At 39.9% G+C, this 23,377-nt stretch overlaps 1 protein-coding gene across 1 annotated transcript; it reads right to left on the reverse strand.

Annotated features, from left to right (window-relative positions):
• Nucleotides 1-10,491: 10,491 nt before the first annotated feature.
• Nucleotides 10,492-22,650, reverse strand: MAEL (maelstrom spermatogenic transposon silencer). Its single transcript, XM_072851582.1, has 12 exons — nt 22,519-22,650; nt 21,697-21,783; nt 19,412-19,514; nt 17,282-17,437; nt 16,712-16,753; nt 15,710-15,837; nt 14,779-14,833; nt 14,040-14,181; nt 12,765-12,827; nt 11,736-11,868; nt 11,413-11,491; nt 10,492-10,607 (listed from the first exon to the last, which is right to left on the reverse strand). Exons 1-12 carry the CDS (start codon nt 22,648-22,650, stop codon nt 10,492-10,494), a joined length of 1,236 nt encoding a protein of 411 aa, XP_072707683.1.
• Nucleotides 22,651-23,377: the final 727 nt, after the last annotated feature.

Genomic DNA, 23,377 nt, shown 5'->3' on the forward strand with positions numbered 1-23,377 from the left:
GCACAGACACCACTGTAGAAAAGAAATTAATCCCTCTTTCTTACTGCAAGAAGGTTTTTTGGAATAATAAAATGAAAGCTAATGGCTCTGCCTTCAAGTTCTGGGAGACAATATCCTTGTCTCCCTGGAAAGAAGTGCTTAACGTACAATGAGTACTAATACATAACCTCATAGCAGAAAAATGCATGTGAAGCACTGTTTCACCCATTCAAAAATAACCAGTCTTCTAGACTTCCCACTTTCTGAAAAAAGAAGCCAGTCAGGTCTACTTGGAGAACAGAGTTGCTGCTGTATCCCCAGATCCACAGAAGACTTCAAGGTCACTAACTGCAAGTCATCAAGGAAGGGTGGTCTTGTTTATGGTGTTACGCAAATGTCACAGCTTACAGCATTGTCTAGTATAGAAATTATTTTATGCAGACCAAAGCAAGCTGATTTTTAAGGACATTAAATGTGTTCTTTGTATATATTATACATGCACATATAAATAAAAGTATGGAAAAAATTCACAGAGGACCAGTGGAAGTCTCCTGTTTGGAACAACAATGCATACTAATGGAATAGATAAGGTAAGAAGTTAGATGGATTTGTAATTGGCAGCTGATAAGATCTAGAAACAGTCTAGGAGCCTATATACTGTCAGATTCAGTCAACTTATGAGTTCCAGCTCAGAGAGTTCCTGAATACTAATTTTCATTACGTTATCCTTTCCTCCTGACTGTTACATGGACAAGTCAGAAATAGTCCATTGCTCCTGCTGCTGCTTCTGAAAAAAATGACAGTGTGAGAGCATGTACATGGCAAGTGCCGCTTTAATAAAAAGAAGAAAGAAGAAAGGGCGAAAAGGAGGAAAAGTACCTTTTTATTAAAAATTGTAACCATTTAATCAGAAGCGCTGTATGTGCAAAACGTGGAAATGTGGAGAAAACTCCCATCACTAGTATCTTATCTTTGGAAGAGAATGGACTGTCTTTATCCAAAAGACTATCAATAAGGTATTAAAACTAATCAAGAGCTGTTTGGTTTTTGTTTTGTTTTTAAAAAAGAGACATGTTCAATAAATGGCTTACACTACAACATTTATCCTTTCAAAGCTCTCTGTTGCATCTTCGACTTCAGGAGTTTCAGAAACTCACTGCAATGCCTCCCACATACCCTTTACCCCCAAGTAGTTACTTTTAAATCTGTAACAAAAATCCAAAATATAACTTTAAAGAAGAACTAGCAATCCTCCTACACATGGGCAGCATTTTCTAGATTTTGAACTATGCAAATCAGACTACCAGAATTGTTATTCTGGCTTGCTTTCTGGCTGCCTTTGTTTTACATGGTACTTCAAATATAATTATTCATTTGTACTAATAACACCTGCAAAGACCAACAACCAGAGTTCTTTACAAAGTACATACAACCCCAAATCTCTCTGGCAATGAACAACCTAAAATGCAACTCAGCAAGACATTCTGAGGACTTATTCCCATGCTTAGTTTAGATGCATGACAAAACATTGCAAAAATGGATGACTAAAAAAGAATTTTGCATGCAGAAGCTGGAGGCAGATAAAAAGTTAGGTGCATAGCTCAGAAACAGAGCTGATACATGTTTTATTCTCTTTTGTAACAAGCAAGTATAGTAGGAATTATCTAATTAGCATTGTAACAAGTTTTTACTGTGAAACAAAAGCTATTTCTTTTATAAATGTTACAGACATTAGTCAGCACTCTGCGTTCCCTCACAAACACCTATACCCTGGGGCTGAAGAGGGCTTCTGCTGAGGGATAATAGTGTGAATTCTCATCAAGGATCTTAATTGGAAAGACCAGCAAAAGGACTTGAGAATTATCAGAAGTATTTATGGCCAGAAACTGGCTCTGGCCTCCAAAGCATTTTAGCACTGTGTTACCTATCCCATACTCTTCACTCTTATGACATGTGAAGCTTAATTGCTGCTTGTCAGCTGAAGTCTTGAAGTAACATTTGCACATTGGTCATTTTAACCATTCAGAAAGATGCAGATTAGCAAATCTGCATTAAGTTATCTGAAGAAACCAGCCACAAAATACAGAAGAGATTACATAATGACCCTCAAAACCATGAATTAAATTCTCTGTAAGCAGGTTCCATAAGAACTAGCAGAGAAAAAGTGAGAAAGTCAAACTTGACAACCATTAAAGCAGAACTACTTACGTTCTGCAATGCTAAGCTCAGTTCTACACTGGGAAATAAACTAAGTGATAGCACATAGAGAGACGGCTGAGATATTTCACTGTTGCTTATAATTTTTTTCTTTTTTTTTATAAGACTAACATTTTGGAAGTTGTATATTTATCAGAATGTTACATGTGTTTTTCCTCAACCAATTTGTTAAACTCAGTCAGACAGAAATACACATGTTCAAATTCCTAGCTTACTCCAAGGTTTTCCTGTGACTGAATTAATTACTTGTGTATCTTGTTTGTCTTTTAAAGCAGGAATAACTCCAAGAACCTGTAGTATACCCACAACTTTAAACAAAATTAAAGAAGCACTAATGTATTTGGGGGGAAGATGGGGAAAGCTAGCAATACTTAATACCAAAGAATTAATGTATGTATATCCATCTTCAATATTCACTTCCCTCAAAAGGTGAGAAGTAGGCAGAAAATGAATGACCAGGCAGAAAAGTAAATTCCTATTTTACCCTTTACACAGCCTATAGTAAATTACTGTTTAGTTATGTTCAACTTTCACAAGGAAGAATATGTACATACAAGCTTTATCTGTGCATGAACAGGAAGAACCAGAAGACAAGGATTTAAGCCCTCACCAAACCATTTTCCCATCTGCAGGACTGCTGAGATCTGTTACCCGAGGTGGAATAACACACACAGTAAGATTTCGATACATCATTACTTCACAAAATTTGTTTTCGCAAGCATACCAAGAGGATATTTAAAAATTACCCGTTTTTCCTTCTGACCTCTCTACCTCAGCAACCTGCAACAGGCCATTTACTCTATAATGAAGCATATGAAGGAAGCAAAGAAGTCCACTTCATCAGTCTAGCAACCTAATGAAAAGCAGGCAGGACAGAAATCTTGCACACAATTTGAAAAATTGGCTCACCCAGCACTGCTCAAAGCATTTACATTAACCAGGACTATAATACATTTCCCTCTTGTATTTAAAGGGGAGGAACATCTCCCCAGTACACTGCTCCTTCACTTCCCAGATTTAATTGTTTCCATTCACATTAACATTTTTACTTGCTTGTAACATTCTGAAGGCAATATACTATATGGCTTACTGGGGGAAAAAAAATGTTATTTGTTCCTAATACCAGTCACTTAGGAATAACTCTTAACAGCTATCTAGGCACTTTTCATCCAAGGAACTCAAAGGACTACTGAATGTTGCAAGCAAATTGCTATTATTTATGAGTGACAGAGTGATGAGACAGAAGTTAAGTGACCTAACTGGAGACACAGATCACCACAATGCAGGAGAAGCATGAAGATAAAGAGGAGTCAGGATTCTCAGTCCGCTGATACACCTTGCAAGGCAAGTATTCTCATTAACACCCTTGTTCCTATTTCACCTTCCAAATACCCTTTTTTTTTTGTTGTTCACTTCTTAGTTTTGGGCTTTCTTCTCAGCAGAGTTGCTTTCCTGCCAGTTCTGGCTGTACTGTTGCAAGGGGTTCTTCCTTCCTAGGTGCAGGACGTTGCTGCATTTCATAAGGTTCCTATTAGCCCACCCATCCAGCCTGTTTAGGTCCCTCTGTATGTCAGTCCTGCCCTCGAGCGTATCAGCTGGTCTCTCCAATTTGGCATTTTCTGCAGGCAAGAGTGAACTCCATCACCTTCTCCAGGTCATTGCTAAAGACACTAAACAGGCCAGTAAACAGTACCCCAACTTGCTACTGGCCTCCACGTAGAGTTTGACCAGATTTTTACCCATCTAGTTGTCCACCCATCTAGACTGTAACATCCCAACTTGGATACAAGCATACTGTGAGAGACCATATTGAAAGCCTTGCTAAAGTCAAGGTAAATGACCACTACTGCTCTCCATTTATTCACAAGCCTATCATGGAAAGCATTCAGGCTGGTCAGGCATGATTTAGCCTTGGCAAATCCATGCTGACTGTTCCCAGTCTCCCTCTTCTCCTTCACATACCCAAAAACTTGTTCCAAGGACTCACTCCACAGTTTTTCCAAGGAGTTCAGTGGAGCTGAGCAGTCTATGGTTTCCTAGATTGTCCTTTTGGCAGATGGGTGCAACATTTGCCTTCCATTGCGGTGGACTTTTCACACTCTGTGATCTTTCAAAGGTAAAAGAACAGCCTTGCAAAGATATCAGGCAGCTTTCTCAGCATCCTCAGATGCAGCCCATCTCGCCCTATGGACTTGTATGGGTCAAGATCTCCCAGCTGATCCCTGACTTGATCTTCATCCACCACTGGTGTTCTCCCCCCTGAACCCTTCCTGAGTAGAGAGATCTGAGACACCTTATTAGTAAAGACTGAAACAAAGAAGGTACCAAGCACCTCAGTCTTATCTGTGTTACTCCAGCCATGTTACTAAATCACTCACACTATTCAGCAACAGGACCACTTTTTCCTTGTTCAGTCTTTTACTGCTAACAAAGTCACCAAAACTCTTATTGTTGACTTTGATCCCTTGCAAGCATCAACTCCAGGTGAGCTTTGGCTTTCCAAAAAACATCCCTACATGCCTGGCCAGTGTTTGTGGATTCTTCCTTTGTACCCCACACCTGCTTCTACCTCCCATATACTGCACTAGGACTAGGGTGCAGCCATGAGTTCCCTGTAAAGACAAAGCAGTCTCCTGATAGATCTACCTGCACTCCTGGACTGTTCTTGCATTTGGAAGATGCTGTTCTTAATGAACTGCCAACCTTAATGAGCTCCTTTAATCTTCAGAGCTGCCCCCCCAGGGATTCCACCCCTACCCATTTCCCACATAACCCAAGGTCTGCTCTCACTGCCTTCCTCACTCTTCTCAGGACTTTGGAGAAGTATTTCCAGTATTATACAGACACAAAAGCCAGCACTGCCACTGCATATTAACAGGATTCAGTATAATGCACAGTTCAGAACTGATCAGACAGACAAGAGTTAATCTCACAATTCTTGTTGCTAGAGTAACAGCACTACTTTTCTATTTATTTGTATCATCTGTTCCAGGAAAGACATCAAGGCAGTCTTCTATCTGAAGAAGTTCACAGTACAATGAGCAAACCGTCAAGATTAATTCTGGGATGCGTTGGAACTAGTACTAAATTTATTATAGCTCAACATAAGGGAATTTAGAACTTCTCTCTCCTGCCTTTCACCTGTTCACTAGGGAGTGAGGGGAATTATTTGAAAATGGTAATTAGAGAAGCTTGTGGAAGCTTCTAAGACAGAACCAAGGAAAAGTGAGGGAACAGAGATAATACAGGGTTAGACTAATAAAAGTGTTTGCAGATTTCTTCATTTCACTGAATCGCTGCAATAAAAATTAACTGTCAGCTCATTCTAGGGTGGAAGTGAGGGATGATAATCCTGCAGAAGATATCAAGAGGGCAGAAACTAGGTAACAAACTTGTTATTCCCCTGCCCCACCACAGTACATTTACTCTGCCAAATGGAAAGATGTTAAAGCCTTTGCAGTCAGCTACATATACCACTATCTATCAACCAGAAATTAAAAACTCAGTTTCACACATATACTTGAATCACTTAAGTTTTGGGGAAAGTTTGAAATTCTTGCTAGGGGAAAGGATTAGCACTTTTTAATTCAACTAACAGGTCAAAAAGCACAGTCCCTCTGTATTAATTATGCAGGTTTTTTAAAAGGTATCAGGAACAGAAAACTACAGCTATTTTGCAAGGAAATCCAGACAGGGCTTCCTTGAATACAGGTTTTCATTCACCCAACACAAATTTTTATTTGGAACAACCTGACCCTCAGCACAGCACCATCTGACTGTGACAGCTCAAGACCCAGAGTCCCTGAAATGGAAGCAAGTTTTCTATTTGGGTATGACTCAGCATGGACCTCACCCTAGGTGGCTGACAAAGAACACACCCAGTGGAATGAATATCAACTGTGCCATTTGATCAAGGATCACAGCACTGCTTCCTCCAGTTTGACATGCACGCGAACAGCAAAATCCAACACCTAATATTTGACAGACCCTCCACCCAGAAAATCCCCACCAAATTACTGCCTTCCTTCAATCGTTTAAGATTTTGATAACTGACATATTGATAAAGATGTAAAAAGATTAATCTTACTTTAGACACAGCAAACACTCTCTGATAACTTAACTAGTTAAAATGCAGATCTTGAAACTGGCACAAGTGTTGAGCCTACCGCCTCAATAGTAGAGAGATTACTAGGCTTCCCTTCCCACACATCACTTACTGTCCAGCTTGTTTTCTCACACCTGGGAGGTGAGAAGGGAGAGTTGCTCTTTATGTGAGAGAGCAGCTGGAACACACAGAGCTCTGCCTGCAGATGGACAATAAGCCAGTCAGGAGCTCACAGCTCAGGAATAGAGGGCAGATCAGCACAGGTGATTCTAGTGGGTGCCTGCTGTAGACAGCCTTATCAGGAAGAAGTACATGAAGCCTTCTTCAGACAACTGGAAGAAGTCTGACACTCCTCATACAAATGACTGAGGAGTCAAGGAGGGGAGGCGCTCTCTGCTGAACCTCATAAAGAAAGAACTGGTCAGGGATGTGAAATCTAGGGGGCAAACGTAGCTTCAGTAACCATGAGATAGTGGAGTTGGGATCCTAAGAGAAAGGAAAAAAGCAAAAAGCAAGATCACATAACCCTGGACCTCAGGAAAGCAGTCTTAGGCCTGTTCAGAGATCTGCTTGGAAGAATCCCATGGTCCTGAAGAGAAGGTGGTCCAGGCAAACTTGTTGCTTTTTCAAGTATCACCTCCTCCAAGATAAACAGGAAAACAAGCAGAGGTTGACCAAAGAGCTTCTGACAAAACAACTCAGACATAAAAAGGAAACATACAGGAGGTAGAAGCAGGGACAAGTGTTCTGGGAGAAAGACAGAGATGCTGTGTGAATGTGCAGGTATGGGGTTAGGAAAGCCAAAGCCCACCCAAAGCTAAATCTGGTGAAGCACATGAAGGGCAACAAGGACTTCCGTGGGTGCACCTGAATGGGAATGGGCACCTGGTCGTAAAGGACAAGGAGAGGGTCAAAGGACTAAATGCCTTCTTCACCTTGATCTTTACTGGTAAGATCAGCCTTCCAAAACAGATTTCAAATTAAAGACATTAAAACCAGGTATTACTGTATCTACAGTATATAGGTATATATTTAAGAGAACATTTCTGCTAAATCAGAATACAAGGTACTGATAAGAGTATTAGCTAGGGCAGAGAAACTGGTCAATAGGAACTTCTTCCGCATACCTAGTTTCTACAGTGTATTGAAAGGAGACGGTGGACAAGCCAGAAGTGCACAAGTAACAGTTGAATTCATAGCTTCTACTACACAGAAGCAGTAACTTCTGCTTACTCTACATGAACATGCTTTATTTTTCAATATCACTTATATATTCTTTGAATAGAATGTAACAGGAGTATGAGATCACACACGTTAATATACTGATGTCATAGACTAGATCAGCAAAGTTGTCACCACAGTCCATTGTGTTTTCATGACCCTCAGACAACTGTTCTCCTAGCCAAAACCTTTGTAGTAGAGAGTAGTAACACACAATTCATCTACTTAGTCATATAACAAGAACAAAAATACCTATTAACTAATGCATATGCAAAGCCAGGATGACTTTTACCCATTACCATCATGGCACTGAGTAAGCTACACTAATAGGAGGACAGAAAGTCACGTCTGATAAAATCTGTTAGATGTCTCCTTTACAAATACAACTCTGTAGACAGTTCAATTTGTATGATACCTATACACCCATATGCAGAGAATATTAAGTTAGTTACTCTTTACCATGTGGAAAGTACATGTTTAAAGCTCCCAGGCTGCATTACTCAAACTCTGCTCAAGAGCTATTCTGCCTTTACTTGTTTTTATTTCCCCTTGAGAATTTTGTCATGCAAATCGGGAGAATTTTGTTCTGATTTTGACCCACAGTTTCTGCCTTACCAGTACTATTCCTTGCACTTAAGAAGTGTGCTAAGGTGTAAGTCACCATCTTTCCCTCATCTTTACTTTTCCATTAAAGGAGAGAAGCATTACTGTATTGTGTTTGTTAAGCCCAATTTATTTTTCAAGAAATCAAACAGTTTCAAATAGCAAAACAGCCAGGGAAGCAGAGCTCCAAAATGAAAGAATTTTCTATCATCCTCCAATGGCTGTTAGGGATTCCCCTCAATATATGCAGAATAATAGTATTAAATGGGCTACATCAAGTTAGGGTAGTCATTTTCATTATATAGATCTTACAGTTTTCACTACAAAACACATCACAAGTTGTTGGTATTACAGTAAGACAGTTATTGCTCTAGTTAACAGCCCACTGCCTACAGCATGTGAGCTGGTCTACAGCTGTAGGTCTTCTACAGTTTACATACTATTTTAAGTTACAGGTGATAAGGTATAGACATGCCATGGAACCCTAACTCTGTATTTCTCCATTTCTGCTCAGATTCTTTATCTCAGTCTTGAAGATATATAATACCTTAAGCATAGTAACAAATGCTCTTAGGTTTTTGTATTTACACTGATACTGAATAAATATTTTAATAATAATGAATTATCTTCTTTGTAAGAACTGAAACGCGAAACGTTTATTGCAACACTGACCTCTGAAAATAATTCAAAGATTACAGTTCTGTGTGTTCTGAAATGTCAATGCAGCAATGGCTGTCAGTTAAGAAACTTAAAACTCAAACAACTCTATTCCAATGCAGAGAAGCCTTTACCACTACTAAATAGACACTCTTAACTCTGTTATAACATTCCCAGATGCTTCATTGGTAAATCTCATTCTTAAGAGGTATATTGTCCCTTATCTGGTGAAATTTAGCAGGTAGAAAAACAGCCTCAAAGGAATGAAATACAGAAAATTCAAGAAAATTCAGTGATATAGGCAAACTGTTAGGTAAGAGGCATCAAAATGGTTGTGATCCTGTAATATTGGAAGAAGGGCCTCAACTGGCCATACAGCAACTGTAACAGGTTTCCAACTAAACCAGCAATTAGCTTTTTTTGGCATATGGATCACCATGCTCGAGTTTATTCATAAATGTGTTGACCTCTTATTTTGGTTGGGTTTTGGGTTTTGTTTGGTTGGTTTGGTTGTGGGTTTTTTTTTCCCTATTACCCAAAAGAATGAACTACCTAATTTTGAGTTTCAGTTCCTACAAGGAATGAAAAGTGTCTTCTCACAGTTAGTTGCTATGGAAATAGTATTTCACAACTGGACCTCTGTTGGAACAAAATGTAGAGATAACTAAAAAAAAAAAGCAAGCTCTTATTTCTGAGAATCAGTTGCTTAAAGACACATGGACTAAGGATGAGGCTCAGACAACAGACAACTTTTTGGGGACTAGTCCAAGACTTGTAGTTCCATAAAATGGAACATCTAAGTTCCTAGTGATACATCAGTCTCCTGGTTTTTATGTGCCCTCAAATAATTATGACTGGTATCTACCCAGCCTGACTAAACTTGTGAAATTATATCTGCAGATTAATATATCAGTTAGAATTTGATACTCCTTTCAAAAAGAAAAAAAAAACATAACACCTACACTCCTCCTCAGTCTGTAAGTTTGAGGGACATGCATTTTTTTTTATACAGAAAACTGATGCAAAGGAAAAAAAAATATCTATGTTGTAGTTGTCCTCAATGTATATAGTCTGTGCCTCTAAAACAACGTTAACAGATAGATAAATTTGCCACTGCATTTCTTCCAAGCCATAGAAAGTCTGCTTTTTTGCCTTGAATGACCACTCAAATTCCTCATGGCTGGAATTGACAGATTATGAGCAAACCTTCGAGACTGTTACACCTTTAATTCACGTAGTGCAGCTCTTCATAACTCCAATGCTCCCCCCCCATCATTTTTTGGGGAGAGACTGTTATGCACCGAAATTCTATCTTCCACATGCAGAAGAGGGGAAGGAGGTTATTAAAGAAGAAATAAAGCGCTTGTTTAAAGTCACACTGGCCACTAAAGAATTATTCTAATCCAATGATATTGACTAATTGGTCTTGAATTTGCACTCCATCCATTAAGAAATAGAACTAATATGGCATGTATTCTTAAAGAGAGGATGCAACTGTCAGGTCCCTTCAAAATAAGTCTTCCTGTAGATAATAAACAAGATTTTCACTTTCTTTAAATCCAGTCAATAGTTTTATCATGCTAACAAGAACTTGAACTATCAAGGGTTGCACATAAGATGAAAAACTGCAGTCTGAAGAAACTGCTGATTACCTTAGGGAAACAAGGAAAATCAGAATTTACAGCTGTCCTGGATGTAAAAAAAGATTTTCAATTACTGAAAGACTTGGATAGATCAGATGCACTTTTCAGCAATCGAGTAATTCCTCTTCCTCGCATGGTACTTGTTCCATAAAGGGAAGTCTTCACACCACATGGAGAATCACCTATTAAATTAAATACAGTTTGCAAATCAAATCAGCCTTTAAATCTTCCATAAATTAATGGAATTGTTCTTCATACACTGTGGAGCTGAACCTATTCAATAGCTCCAATACAAAAAGTCACAGACAGGGTTTGTGTCCTCTACAAACACCGAGACCATAAGATCTCATGATTTATAATTGGAACAATTTCAGAGTTTAATTCAGCATGTATTTTATAAGCAAGAAAATAAGCTGCAAACTCTGAATTCTTAGTTATTTGTCTTGCAAACTCAGTTCTGTTCCTCTGAAGATTAGCCATGAACTGCCCAGATGAACTGAGCTCACGTGCCTTCTATTAAAAAAATTTCATCTCCAAAGAGACTTTAAATGAGCAGTCTTTATAAACTGAGTTGTAACAGAATACTTGCAACAAGTACCAGCTGAGTCTGCACATATAATGACTTAAGAGCAAGGAGAGTATTTTAAAGATGGCCCTGCCTCAAAGCACCTAAGCACACGAGAACGGACTTCATGTAGCAAAAATATAAGGGGGTATAAATCAGAGAGCAACATTTATAAGAAAAATTAATTTGAGAGACCTTTTTGATCATAAGATTGTGTCCAGTAAGAAAAGGGCAGCTCTTTATGTTTACGTCTTCAGAAATTCAGTGAAATCCATATGCAGGAACAAGTGCAGCTCATGCAGAGTTGTTTAAGCTTTACGCCACTGACAGGCAACATCTAAGCCCAGAAATTTGAAAAAGCAGCGATTGGATTAAGTTTAAATACCTATTTCCCCTTACAAATGTGAAAGTTTCTAACTCACAATTAGAAGGGACAAACTCTTGATCCTGACTTGGAGAAGCGAAATGTCTGTCACATCCAAAACCCTCAGCCTTCATTTTCTGTATGAAGAAATAAACATACAAAATATATGTTTCTTCTAAAATGCAGTATACACAACTATCCATGAAATCTATGAAGTACGGCCAAAAAAAATTATAAGAAATGATTATTTTTCTTCCATCAGCCTGCCCAACACGTCACAAAAGACAGCATCCAAAGAGAAAACAGTTAACCTGAAACTGGCAACTTTGAACACTTGAGTTAACTAGAAATAAAACAGGATACCAGTTTAAAGAATCTGACCTGAAAACGTCCAGCATCCAGTATCACCATCTTGGTATTTGTGCTTTCACCATAATCAGAGTCTTGAAGAGGTAGGTGAGCTGCTGTCAGTGAGACTCCATACACATTAGCTAAAGATTTACTGATGCAATAACTTGACCGAGAGAAAAAGAAAACAAGAGAAGTGTGGCTAAGAGGGCTGTAATGCTGACTACAGAAGCACAGCATTTTTAGTTCTTCAACTGGCAAACAAAAGCAACCACAAACTGAGATGCACAGAGCAGATGACAGAGGGCAGAAGGACATTATGGCAGAAGGACATTAAGCTAAGTAGTTACCCTGCATCCTTCCAAGACCACCAGCCTATTCTACAACTACACATGAAATTAAAACAAGTGCTTCCCCACACTATCAAATGCAGCCATGTAGAAGTGTGAAAATCAACATTTTTTTTGCAAGGCATAGCAGTACATAACAAGAGTTTTTTAAATTAAAGACTATTCATTATTATCTTTCTCAAAGTGCTACTACTACTGACTGCAATCTTAAACAGCATTTCCTTGTTTCCCAACTATTTACTTTCCCTTTCCCCACACCAAAAAGATTACAGAACCTTATGTATCTACATTATATGGAAGGCAGTATAAAAGTTTCCAAAGTAGAGATATACTAGAATATACTGAGAATTTCTCACCAAATACAGGTAAACTAAACCTCTGAAGAAAAAGAGTGAATTCTAATGTAATTAACACTTCTCTCAACTCTCCAATAGTAAGTGGAGGTAGCGAAAGGATGAGTACAGAGTGATGGACATTACTATCACAGAAATTACATTACATCTAAGTGCTAAGACTTACAGCATACTGCTAAGCCATACAAACAACAATGAAAGTTACAAATCGAACAAAATCTTGGGAGTGGAGGCAATAAATAAAACTCAAGATCTAGAACACAGTGCTCCAGGCAGTCAGAGAAGCCAGAGCCAAAAATGTGTGTCTATAACAAAATAAAAAGTCATCATACTGGAGATAACTCCTTAGCAATACTCACGCAATTTTCTTACAGGATGCCAAAGCACAGCAGAGTATATCATTCTCTTCATGCCACTTGCACCTACATGAAATGAAGTTCAGGCTTATTTCAGAAGCATCTACATCATTAATCAACATGAATATTTCGTCTGGTACAAAGGAACAGGAACAAATATTAAAGATGTTCTCTTTTTGTCACAGTGACCATGTAGTACCTTTAAAATTTCACAGAGGATCAGCATTCAATAACTAAGCTTTAAGTGGTTTATGCAGAGTTAAAAGGCATGCTTAACAGGCAACCTGCTTCATGCTGACGTGGGGAGAAGGGAGAAAAAGAGAATCTTAAGAGACAAATGGAATTTAAAGATTACAATTTGAAGTTTCCAATTAATGTGAAATAGTTCCTCTTAGTATAAGCATCCCCACTTTCCTGTCCAAATGTGTGTTTTAAAGTACATTTTTCCATTCTTTTTAAGGTCTCCCTCTAGTGTGAAGATACTCATGGAAATGGAAAACTGCCTAACTATAAAAAGATAAAGTGACACTGACTATCCCAAAGGATCTTAAAATCCATACTGCAAGCAGACTTCCAAAAATAATCTTTTTTTTTTTTAAAGACCTACTGAAGTTTAAGATCAAATTATTGGTTTTTACTTAAAACAGTAGCAGAGGAAAAGTTAAAGTATATTTCTAAGTTAACTGTGTCATCACTAAATATTCCCCTGCAACACCACAATCTACATACCACTTCTTTGGACAAACACGGAAGAATCTGAAAGCAGGAAAAGCTTTACCGTTCAAGACACATGGCGGGGGGGGGGAATTCTACAAAGTAAATAGGATTCCAGATGTGTAATAAAGAAAAATATAGGATCTAGCTTAACGCTTATGCTTGAGAACTTCATTTATGCCACTGGCAAACATACCTTGTCCCTCACCACAGCAGCAGTATGAGGCATTTGATGTATAACAACCGCCAGGTCCCATCCAAGTTACACTTCTAAGAGAGTCTGAACTTCTCACTTCTATCCAGTTAAATACCACAATATATTTTATTCCCATTTTTCATCCCCTCCTTTAAATTAGGCCTCAGACTCAGCATTAAAAAGCCATCTATCTTTACACTTCTTTTGGGAAAGTATTTTTCATTTCCAGTTGTACTCACGATGTGATAAGAAGCATTTCCGATTAGAAGGCTTGCAGAATATTCTAGCCTGGCAGCATACAAGCTGTACGTAGGGCACCAAGACACATCAGGCTAATACACATTTCCACAGAGAACAACCCAACATACCTGGTATTACTGGAGAAATCCCACAGGAAGACATCCAGTTCTCTACACACCCAAGTCTTGGATGGCTCCTTTTGGTATTTCTTCTGGTACAGTTCTATTACCAGGTCTTCTACAGAGAGAAGCTCCAGATGGCTCTCAATACCTATAGCTCAGAGAAAATCCAGGTCAGGAGAACAAAAGAGCCAGTGAATATTCTCCTCAGCTCACTTCTCAGTCAATCCCTGTTCATTGCCCAGCACCTTACCAGAGCATCAAAGCTCTTGTAAACCTTAACACATTATTCCATCAGTCGTTTTAATAAAACCTGGCTTCCTAGCAAAGTGAGTCATCCTATATTCCCATAATTTTCTCCACCTCAGTAATTATGTGTCCTACTTGTGGGCCATCTCTCCTCAGAAGCTGTTAGTTTTCCCATGCGTTACCATATGCTCACCTTCACCGTAATCTCACTGCCTCTAGTGCTCCTTTAACTGGCTGAGCAAGAAACAGTGTATGTTATTCTACAGATGTGCTCATTAGCCAGTTTGCTGATCATGCTGCTGTTTTACTGTTACTGATGGGGAGGAAAAGAAGAGGGAGAAGCATGCAAAGTAGTTCTAGCTATCAGTACCGGCTTTTATGAAACCTTTCAGGCCCAAAGATTTTCAGACAAATACAGTGGTCCATGCTTACATAACCCTTCTTTCTTGGAGGGGGGGGGGGGGGGGGAAGGGAAGGCCAAAAATTATCCATTTCCCACCTGTTATGCTAGCCATTCGATTGAGACACCAGTTAATTCTGAATCTGTCATTAGACTAGAGGAAAGAAAATTTCAGTTACATTGAAGAAGTACAGTATATAATTTTGACATCTGCAAGACTTCTGATTACATCTGAAAAAGTCATCTCCAAAACAAAAGTCAATGTTTGTGGGACTGAACGTACACTCTTCCTGAAAATTATCTTGAAGAGGAACCAAATGCCATAGAGGCTTTCCAACCAAACCGCAGGAGAAATTCTGGACTAATGTTTAGGGACAGGTTAAAGGTTAACCCATACTACAGATATCTCCATTAAGTGCTCTGAGATTTTTTTCATGCGTATTTCTTCAAAGCCCTATATTTATGGATGGAGCCCAAGATCTTGACCCTCCCCACCTTTTTAAGGATTAACATTAGGCTCGAATGGAATCAAAACGCAATATAACTGTTATGAAGCTTAAACACCTCTGAATCCTAATGTTTTATTTTGCTCATTGGCAAATGAAACTTGAGCAAAAATTAAGATGTACGGTAGTCTCATGGGGAAAGAGTCATAAAAACATTAAAACATCCCTTAGAAAAGCAGAAGTATGTGACTATTATTCAGCACAATCAATTTAAGTCAATCTTAAAAGCCCTTAACCTAAGCTAAAACAATGTCAGAGACCAAGTGAAATGTTCATCAGTAGACTAGAGCCAGAAGTGCAGGCTGAAAATAAGGCGGCAGAAAATTAGGCCTCTACTTTATAAAAAGGTTAGATGCTAGGGGACATTTCTTCCTGCATGGAACTGGGAAACTTTGGAAAAGAGTCTCTTTTCCCACTGACTTGCACACTGATTAGAGTTTAGAGCAAAGTATCTCCTTAGTCATCCAACAGAAGTGAAATTAGAGGTTTTGATTTAGAGCATCTTACTTTGACCTTGACCATACCCTGCAGTAAAAGTGAGGCTGAACACCTCTGGCTGGCTGGACAAACTCAAGAAGTTCCCGTAAGACAACTGCGTAACAAGTACGTGAAACATGAAATCCAGATATAGGGATCTTATGAGTGGCATCACCTAATGAAGGGGGGGCAAGAAAAAAAAACACCACATTATGAGACGTCTTATTTCCTTAAATGATACAGTTCCCCCCTCCTTTGTATCTTTTTATATACATATATGTATACACACAAACACATACATCTCTTCTCTACAGAGAGTGTCTGTGATTAAGCTACCAAAACTGTGCTTCCATCAGCAGAAGACTGGCAGGTCTGGGCTGTGAGCAAACACACACACACACATCCCTTTCAAAAGGCCGTTAGCTAAATATTTGACATAGGAAGACACAGACCAAGTTTGTTCCTTCTGCACACAAGGGGAGGAAATGTCCTAATAGAAACAAACTAGAATCTATAAACACTACTTAAGAGTCACAAGGGAAACAAGGCAGGCCAAGCCAGACACAACAGTGTAAATACCTTAACTTTGTTGATACATACAAAGCTGCAAAACACAACTTTTAAATACAAACTAGTATCTTTGAGTTACCCTATTATGAATTAGCACTTCATGGTGAAGATACACACAAGGACTATTAAGGGAAGGACACCCTCCTCAGAGAGGCTTGAAAGCATTTAAAGCCATACAAAGTTGTCCCATTTAAGAATAACATACTGCAGTTATTACTGAATTAAAATAGGAAGACCGAATACAAATAACTCTGCCATTGACAAAACCATTTTGGGTGAAGTGCTCTGCCATTTGTGGGTACAAGAAACATATAAAAGGTGACTGCAACAAGCTGCTCTGTCACTCCTTTCTCTTCAAAACTTGACAAGTTCTCAGAAGGAGAAACTGTAGACTTACAAAACATTTGGATACAGATCAGATAAGCCAAATCTTATCTGTACACCTTTGCATACCATTCTTTTTCTCCCCTGATACTCACTAGCAGCCTGGCAGTGGTACCGAAAACCGCGTGGTGGTACTTCTGCAGAAAAGCAGGGGAGACAGGAGAAAAAGAACAATCATCATCCAACATCCACAATGACAGATCCTTAACTCTCAACTATACACCATAGTTTAATGTACAGAAAGGAACAGCTTTGTCTTCCCTTGTGGCCTTGTACAAGTGCCACAACTATTTTTGAAAAAGTTATTTTCAGTTACATGCATTTTAGAAAACAAAGTATATTGTACAGTGTGTGTGTTTAGGTCCAATCAAGACAAATATTCATTGGCATGAAATATAAAGCACAAACATCTGCAGGTCCTCCTGGATTTATCTGAAGCTTCCTCCTCTTTGAAGCTTCATACAGTTATGATGCTTAAGTTCATCTCTTCAAAAACAATCAGCACTGCTCCAATATTTTAAGAAGTCCAACCACTTACAGTCAAAGAAATAAACCTGTCTTAATACCAGAAATCTAATCTGAGCAGCAGTAAGTGACACTAGAAAGCCTCCCCCTCACACCAAAGCAAGACGAACTACTTCTTGTCTCCCTTCCTTGGAGCTCACCTGGATCTATGAAGTGATGGAAATCAGCCATTATGCCATACTGTAGAGAGTACTTGACACATCCAATCTCACAAGGAAGGAAGCGCTGTTCACAGTGGGACGGCAGCTTGCCATGGCTGTAAATGTTCAGGAAGTAGAAGATGTCTGCAACCACAGCTAAAAAAAAACCCAAACATTTTCAGAAGAACCACCAGAGGTTACAGCAAGCCATCCTGGCCTCACCTCATCCAGTGAAAGCTTTGGTGTGCTTCATCATACGAGCAAGTAAAGTAGGGTAATGACCAAGTAAAACACACAGATCTTTCTCTGTATCTGAGATGACATGGTAACTAATACTTAGGCAAGAGTCAGGCATATCGATAGTCCTGGTACACCTTCCATAGATGCTCCTGTGTGTACAGATCAGGGCAAAAAAAGAAACCCCAAAATAAAAGCAATTAAAAAAAATCAAACCCACAAGAATGTTAAGAGGCCTGGAATCGAACAGGAACTACTATTCCTTTTTATGATAGGTCTCTTCACCCTTTAGGAAAATAAGGTTAGGAAAAAAAAAAAATCAGTAACTGCAAAGCAGCCTCACAAGCTCAACTCAGTAACTTAAACAAGTTAAATCAGCTGGTAATAGTCTTCTGGGGTAAGAGATGAGGAAGTCTGCTAATTAAAAGGATTGCTTCTCCTGCACTAAATGAGCTCCCAAAGAAGGTGGCAAGAATACCCAAGGCAAATGTTAAGAAATAAATTTATCGTTTACTAATTTAAAAAGTATCCAAATATGAAAAATATTTCACAATACACCTTAATCCTTCTCTTCATGAATGTCATGTAACGTTCTCACTGAAGTTTAAGGTACCTATTTAATCCTTATCCTTAAGTTCTGCCCCTCATCAAAAAATTCTACTTGTTCTACTAAATAATAGAGACATATAACTGTTTTTACACAGAATTTATGCTGTATGGCAGACTTTATGGCATTTAACACCAGTTGCCCTAAGCTCGAATGCTGGTGCTCTCTTATATGGGTCTTAAACTCTACAAGCTGTGGGGTCATAGGAAAGACACCTCTCCTACCTGAGTTTGAACTGCTTTCCTCATGAAAAAATGGATATAGCTACAGGGAACCATACAAAACTTTTACTGAGAAATATTAAGGAGCAGCATCATAAAATGTGTCTCAGTTATCCCTTATCATTATCCCTCTCGTTCAGTTTAAAGATCAATTGTGTTGGCTCAATCCACCATGATCAACCTGATCAAATTTGCATCACAATGACGGGGGAGCATGATCTCTGGCAGGGAGGATGCTAACAGGTATTACACTTTGTATGGAGCTACTCTTTCCTGCCCCTCCATAACCATGACAACATGAAAATAGTTCAAGAGACCCGTTAGGTAAAAGGCTTGAGCTGAAACTCAATCACACAGCAGATACAGCTTCTATTAACTGGCTGCTTGACTTACATTGTAAGCGCTACCATTTATCATTTTTCAGATTAATGTAATATTCATGGGGAAAAGACTACAGATGTGTTCATTACTCAATTCTAATCAAAACATCCATTTGAAGAGGGGGTACAGATAAGAAAGGTTTAGTTTCCAAGAGTTCTTTCAATAAGGAAGCAAGCCAGGATGTTACAAAAGCACTGACAAAGTACATATCCCCTCTTCTATTCTCCCAAAGAGGCCAGGTCATCGTTTTACTTAACACCTCTACCATACAAATTTTGAACTCTGATATCTAACAACTGTTCACCCTTTAAAATTGGTACAAATATACTTTAATGCTGAACTTGGATTAGGCTTTGTAAACCATAAACGTAGGAGTTGAAGAATTACCTTTTTCTTAAAAACCTTGAAATAATTGTAAAGGAACTATTAGTGGCTATACTCCCATCAAGCTTAAAAACAGAGGATAGAATTATTTTGGGGAGGGGGGAAGGGACGTTTGCACTGACTTCCCTCTATACAACAAAAGACCTTTATACAGCAGTAGACCATTACTTTAAACAAAGAAATAGTTGACACAGATGGCTATTAGTAAAATGTAAACAGCCTTTGTATAGGTACCACTGAAAGTATCTATAAAGGGCAAGCTTTTATCTACCAGGATCAACTGCTTTAAGATTACTATACCCTGATCGTTCTTCCAAGACATAGCAGAGGCATCTGGAAGAGAAGTAACACTGGGCATCTTTGTGGTCAAACAAGCAGGAACTGGATGAGCCAGATTACATGTCTGGAAAAGATGAGGAAGTTAAAAAAAAAATCAAAAGAGGCTACTAACCCCCAATAAAGTCCTTCACCTCCTTCTATTAAAGGAACATATAATGTCCACTAACAGTTACGGTTAGGCGGAACAAGTCTGCAGTTTATATACAAATGCCTGTGTACTTGCAGACCAGGAAGGCAAGGTTTCTCTTCTAACAAAAAGAGAGATAGGTATCTTAGTACTTTGGTCAACTCACTACAACTGGAAAGAGCTACAGCTAAATTTACAAAATGTAATTAAAAAAAAAAATCAAAAAAATATGATTTTGTTACGTTCAACCACTTGTCACAGGCAAGGAACTTTTCCAATTGGAATTTCAAAAATTTTTCCATAAACTTTTTCATAAAGTTTGGCAAATGCGTTAGTTGTGTTTGACTAGGAATGGAATTCATGAAAAGCTGACAAAGCCTCAAGGAAGTAATCAGATTGCTCTGGCACAGAGCAAGTAAGAGGGGCACGTATGCCTATTAAGCACTGCAAATCCATGCATGAACAATAAGCTTTTAAGAGGACAGGAAGAGAAACCTGGCAGGCTTACAGAATTCAATCATTCAAGACACAAATTGGGAATAACATCCACATCCGGGTACACTAATTCCAGATGACCACCTTAGCCAAAGGTTGTTGATTATCTGTTTGAACTATTTAAAATAAAATGAGGAATTAGTCCCATCCAAGTAAGCTTAGGTCATCTCCAAAAGATGACCAAGACCTTTCACTACACAAAATAACTGTGGTTGTCTGTGTTAGGGGTGTGAATAATAAACTGAAATCACATATAATCTCATACACTTCCCTATATCCACTGACAGGCAATAAGGATGATGTTCTTTATTTTGGTAAAGCAATTATTCCCTTCCCTCATTACAGCTTTCTAAAATACTACCGCTTGTGGAAGAAAATACAGAAGCCTCCATTTATGACTTAGTTGTCATTTCATGTAGCTCTCCATTATATCTGAAAATGGAGCTTCATTAATTACACACCCCTAGCCTGCTAAATAACACAATTATGATCACGTTTTAAATAGCTCTTTCCCATACAGGCAGGCCCCCAAAATCAGAAAACATTGCCTAACATCTCCCTACTAGTCTAGATTGACTACATTAACTAATCCAGATTTACTAGTTACTCCAAACTACGATCATCCTGTCATCCTCCCTAGCACCATGTAAGTGTTTTAAAGTCCTAAAATTTACCCTCACCAGGAATTTCTAGTTCATAGTCAGTATCTAGTAATATGGAATGAAGAAGTAAATGCAGTATTATCCATTTACTCAATCAGACTCTTTGCTTTGACACACAAGTTTTTACATTGCCAACCAAGGCTGGAATAAAATAAGCTTTCTGACACCTCACGTAATTCAAACTCTGAAGCAAACTATGCTTCAGGAAACTGCTGGGAGATGGAGAGACACAGACAGAAGGGGGGGGGGGAAGGAACACACACACACACACACCCCCCTTTTCAAGACAGTAAATAGTAAAGGGATCCATTTAGCACTATTTCTGCCCACAGCCACATTTAGCTTAACGTAACTTCTTACTTCTACATTGTGGGATTTTGTCCTCCACCATAGCATTACTATTCTCTCCACAATCAAACCAATCTAAAAATAATGGCAAGGTATAATTATTCTTTTTCTGCAAAGGTTGCAACATTTCGTTGACCTGGTCCACCACACAGCCACTGGAGAATGCCAAATCAGCTGCATGTAAGATGTGGTTTCAGGCCATCGGACAAGAATCACCTAACTTAAGGACATCCACGAAGCAAAAGCAACATGAACCTATGACCAGAAGTTGTACCAATTTACAGTATTATACATTAAAAAAAATTGTCAGTCACTGCAAAATATTGTTAAACATAAAACTAAGTTGTTAGAGAACTACATTTTACTTGGTAAAAGAGCCCAAAGGAGCTGGTTTAAAGTAGTACAGAGTATTTTCACCTTCAATTCAAACCAGAACAATTTTCTGCATAACCTTCATAACAGTATGGACTGCTACAGCAGCCATAACCTCCAGAGGTTGGAAGCTATGGAGAGCAGGTGATCTTCCATAGCATCATAGCTGACCAAACCCCAGCACCACTTACTCCCCCTCTTATTTTAGCTACATTGAAGGGTGTTCCTTTCTCAACATTTACCTCTTTTACGGTCTTCTGAGAGCATTTCTTTTCATTCCACTTACGAGCCTTCTCTGTATATGCCATCTTTTCTTCCTTAGTCAGCAACTTGAAGGAAAGTGAATTGTTAAAAAAAGGTTTTTACTGCTTCCTTCTAGTAGTCCCACAAACCAACAAACCCCGTGTAAGAAACTAATTGTGCATTTGCAAAGGGCATTATCAATCCTTGGCAAGAACTGCTAACTGTTAACATTGACTCAAACATTTCCAGTAGCTTTCTCCCTAACAAAGCCATAAGCTTTGATTCAAAACACCTAGCAAGCATGTGCTTTTGAGGCATCTTCAGACGAGAGCAAATTAGCACTGCCCCACCACAAACAAGAGGCCTTCTGAAACTACTCCTGCCAGCCAGGGATGCCACTACCCATCACACACAAGCCAGAGCTGCCCTTCCCACAGCTGAGGGGAGGAGAGCGTAGCTTGTGCTTCTTAGCTAGAGCCAGCTGAGGCCACTCAAGATGCCCATTTGAACCGCTAAACATACAGCAGCTGAGCCACCAGCTAGTTTACCCCCCCAAGAAAGGCCACGCTGACATTTTGTCCCCCACGCAACCTGCACAGGGGCACCACACACATCTACTTGACGGGTACTGGTTCCCCACCAGCAAGAGGCAGGTGAGCTGCTATGAAACCCAGGGCCCTGGCACACCGCGGCTGGAGCAGGAACGCACCGCGGGCCTCCCCCCTGCCCTCCACGCCATTAAACTGGCTTAACCCGAGGCCGTTCCCCTGCCCCACCAGAGAGGCGAGGGGCAGCGAGCTGGAGTGGGCCCTTCCCCTCACCGCCCACGCCTGGGAGCAGTAGGGGATGGCGTCGACCACGCGGGTCACAGGCAGCCCGCGCCGCTGCAGCTCGGGCAGCTGGTCGCGCACGAAGAAGCAGTAGGGGCTGGTGGAGCCCTTGCGGTGCGACATGGCGGCCGCCGGCCTCGCCGGGCCTCAGGCTCCCCCCGCCACGCCGCGGCGGCGCTGTGCGCAACCCGCTGCTGGGGCGGCCCCGCAGCCGGCTGGCAGCCCTCATCTCCGGGGCGGGGCTCCCTGAGGGGCTGCCGGCGGGGCGGGGCGCGGCACGCACGCGCCCGCCCTCGTCTTTCGGCGGCAAGGAGGGGATAACCGTTACAGGTGGCGGCCGCCTGTCCTCCAGGGTACCGGTGTCAGCCGCGGGCTGGGTGGCCCTTGCCCTGTCCACACCTCGGGTTTTAACCGTCACCTCGAGGAGAGCGTGGCAGGGTTGTTGGTTGTTTGGGGTTTTTTGGTTGGTTTGGGGGTTTTTATGTTCTTCGGGTGTTGAAGGATAAGAAATACCCAATGGGAGCAATAGGTTGCACCAAGTTCTCATAGACATTCAAAGCGCAGGCTCCCCACCTTCACAAAATGACAATACACTGATTTTTCGAAATAAAAGGGTCGTACTCCTCTGTATCCTCTCACTCTGAATAATCTTATCCACTAAATTTAGCAAAATCCTTACAAAGAGTCACGCCATTGATTTATACAAATAGATTTGCTCATATGTATAAACAAACAACAAAAGGAACAGAAGAAGAAGAGACCAGGTGGAACTCCATATCCAAAATACATCTACTGGTACGTGGGACTTCTGAAAATACTCAGAGACCATTATTACTGGTCGCAGCTACTT

Source organism: Ciconia boyciana, chromosome 1 (assembly GCF_034638445.1).
Source record: "Ciconia boyciana chromosome 1, ASM3463844v1, whole genome shotgun sequence".
Lineage (NCBI taxonomy): Eukaryota > Metazoa > Chordata > Aves > Ciconiiformes > Ciconiidae > Ciconia > Ciconia boyciana.

What these genes read in the sequence shown, in the direction of transcription:
- MAEL (XM_072851582.1), bottom strand. Translation starts at nt 22,650, where the DNA reads ATGTCGCACCGCAAGGGCTCCACCAGCCCCTACTGCTTCTTCGTGCGC. An exon ending in GATTTCTCCAGTAATACCAG is followed by an intron (nt 12,828 to 14,039) that starts GTATGTTGGGTT and finishes CATTTCATGTAG; the next exon opens with GTGCAAGTGGCATGAAGAGA. An exon ending in AGAGTTTGTCCCTTCTAATT is followed by an intron (nt 10,608 to 11,412) that starts GTGAGTTAGAAA and finishes TTAATTTAATAG; the next exon opens with GTGATTCTCCATGTGGTGTG.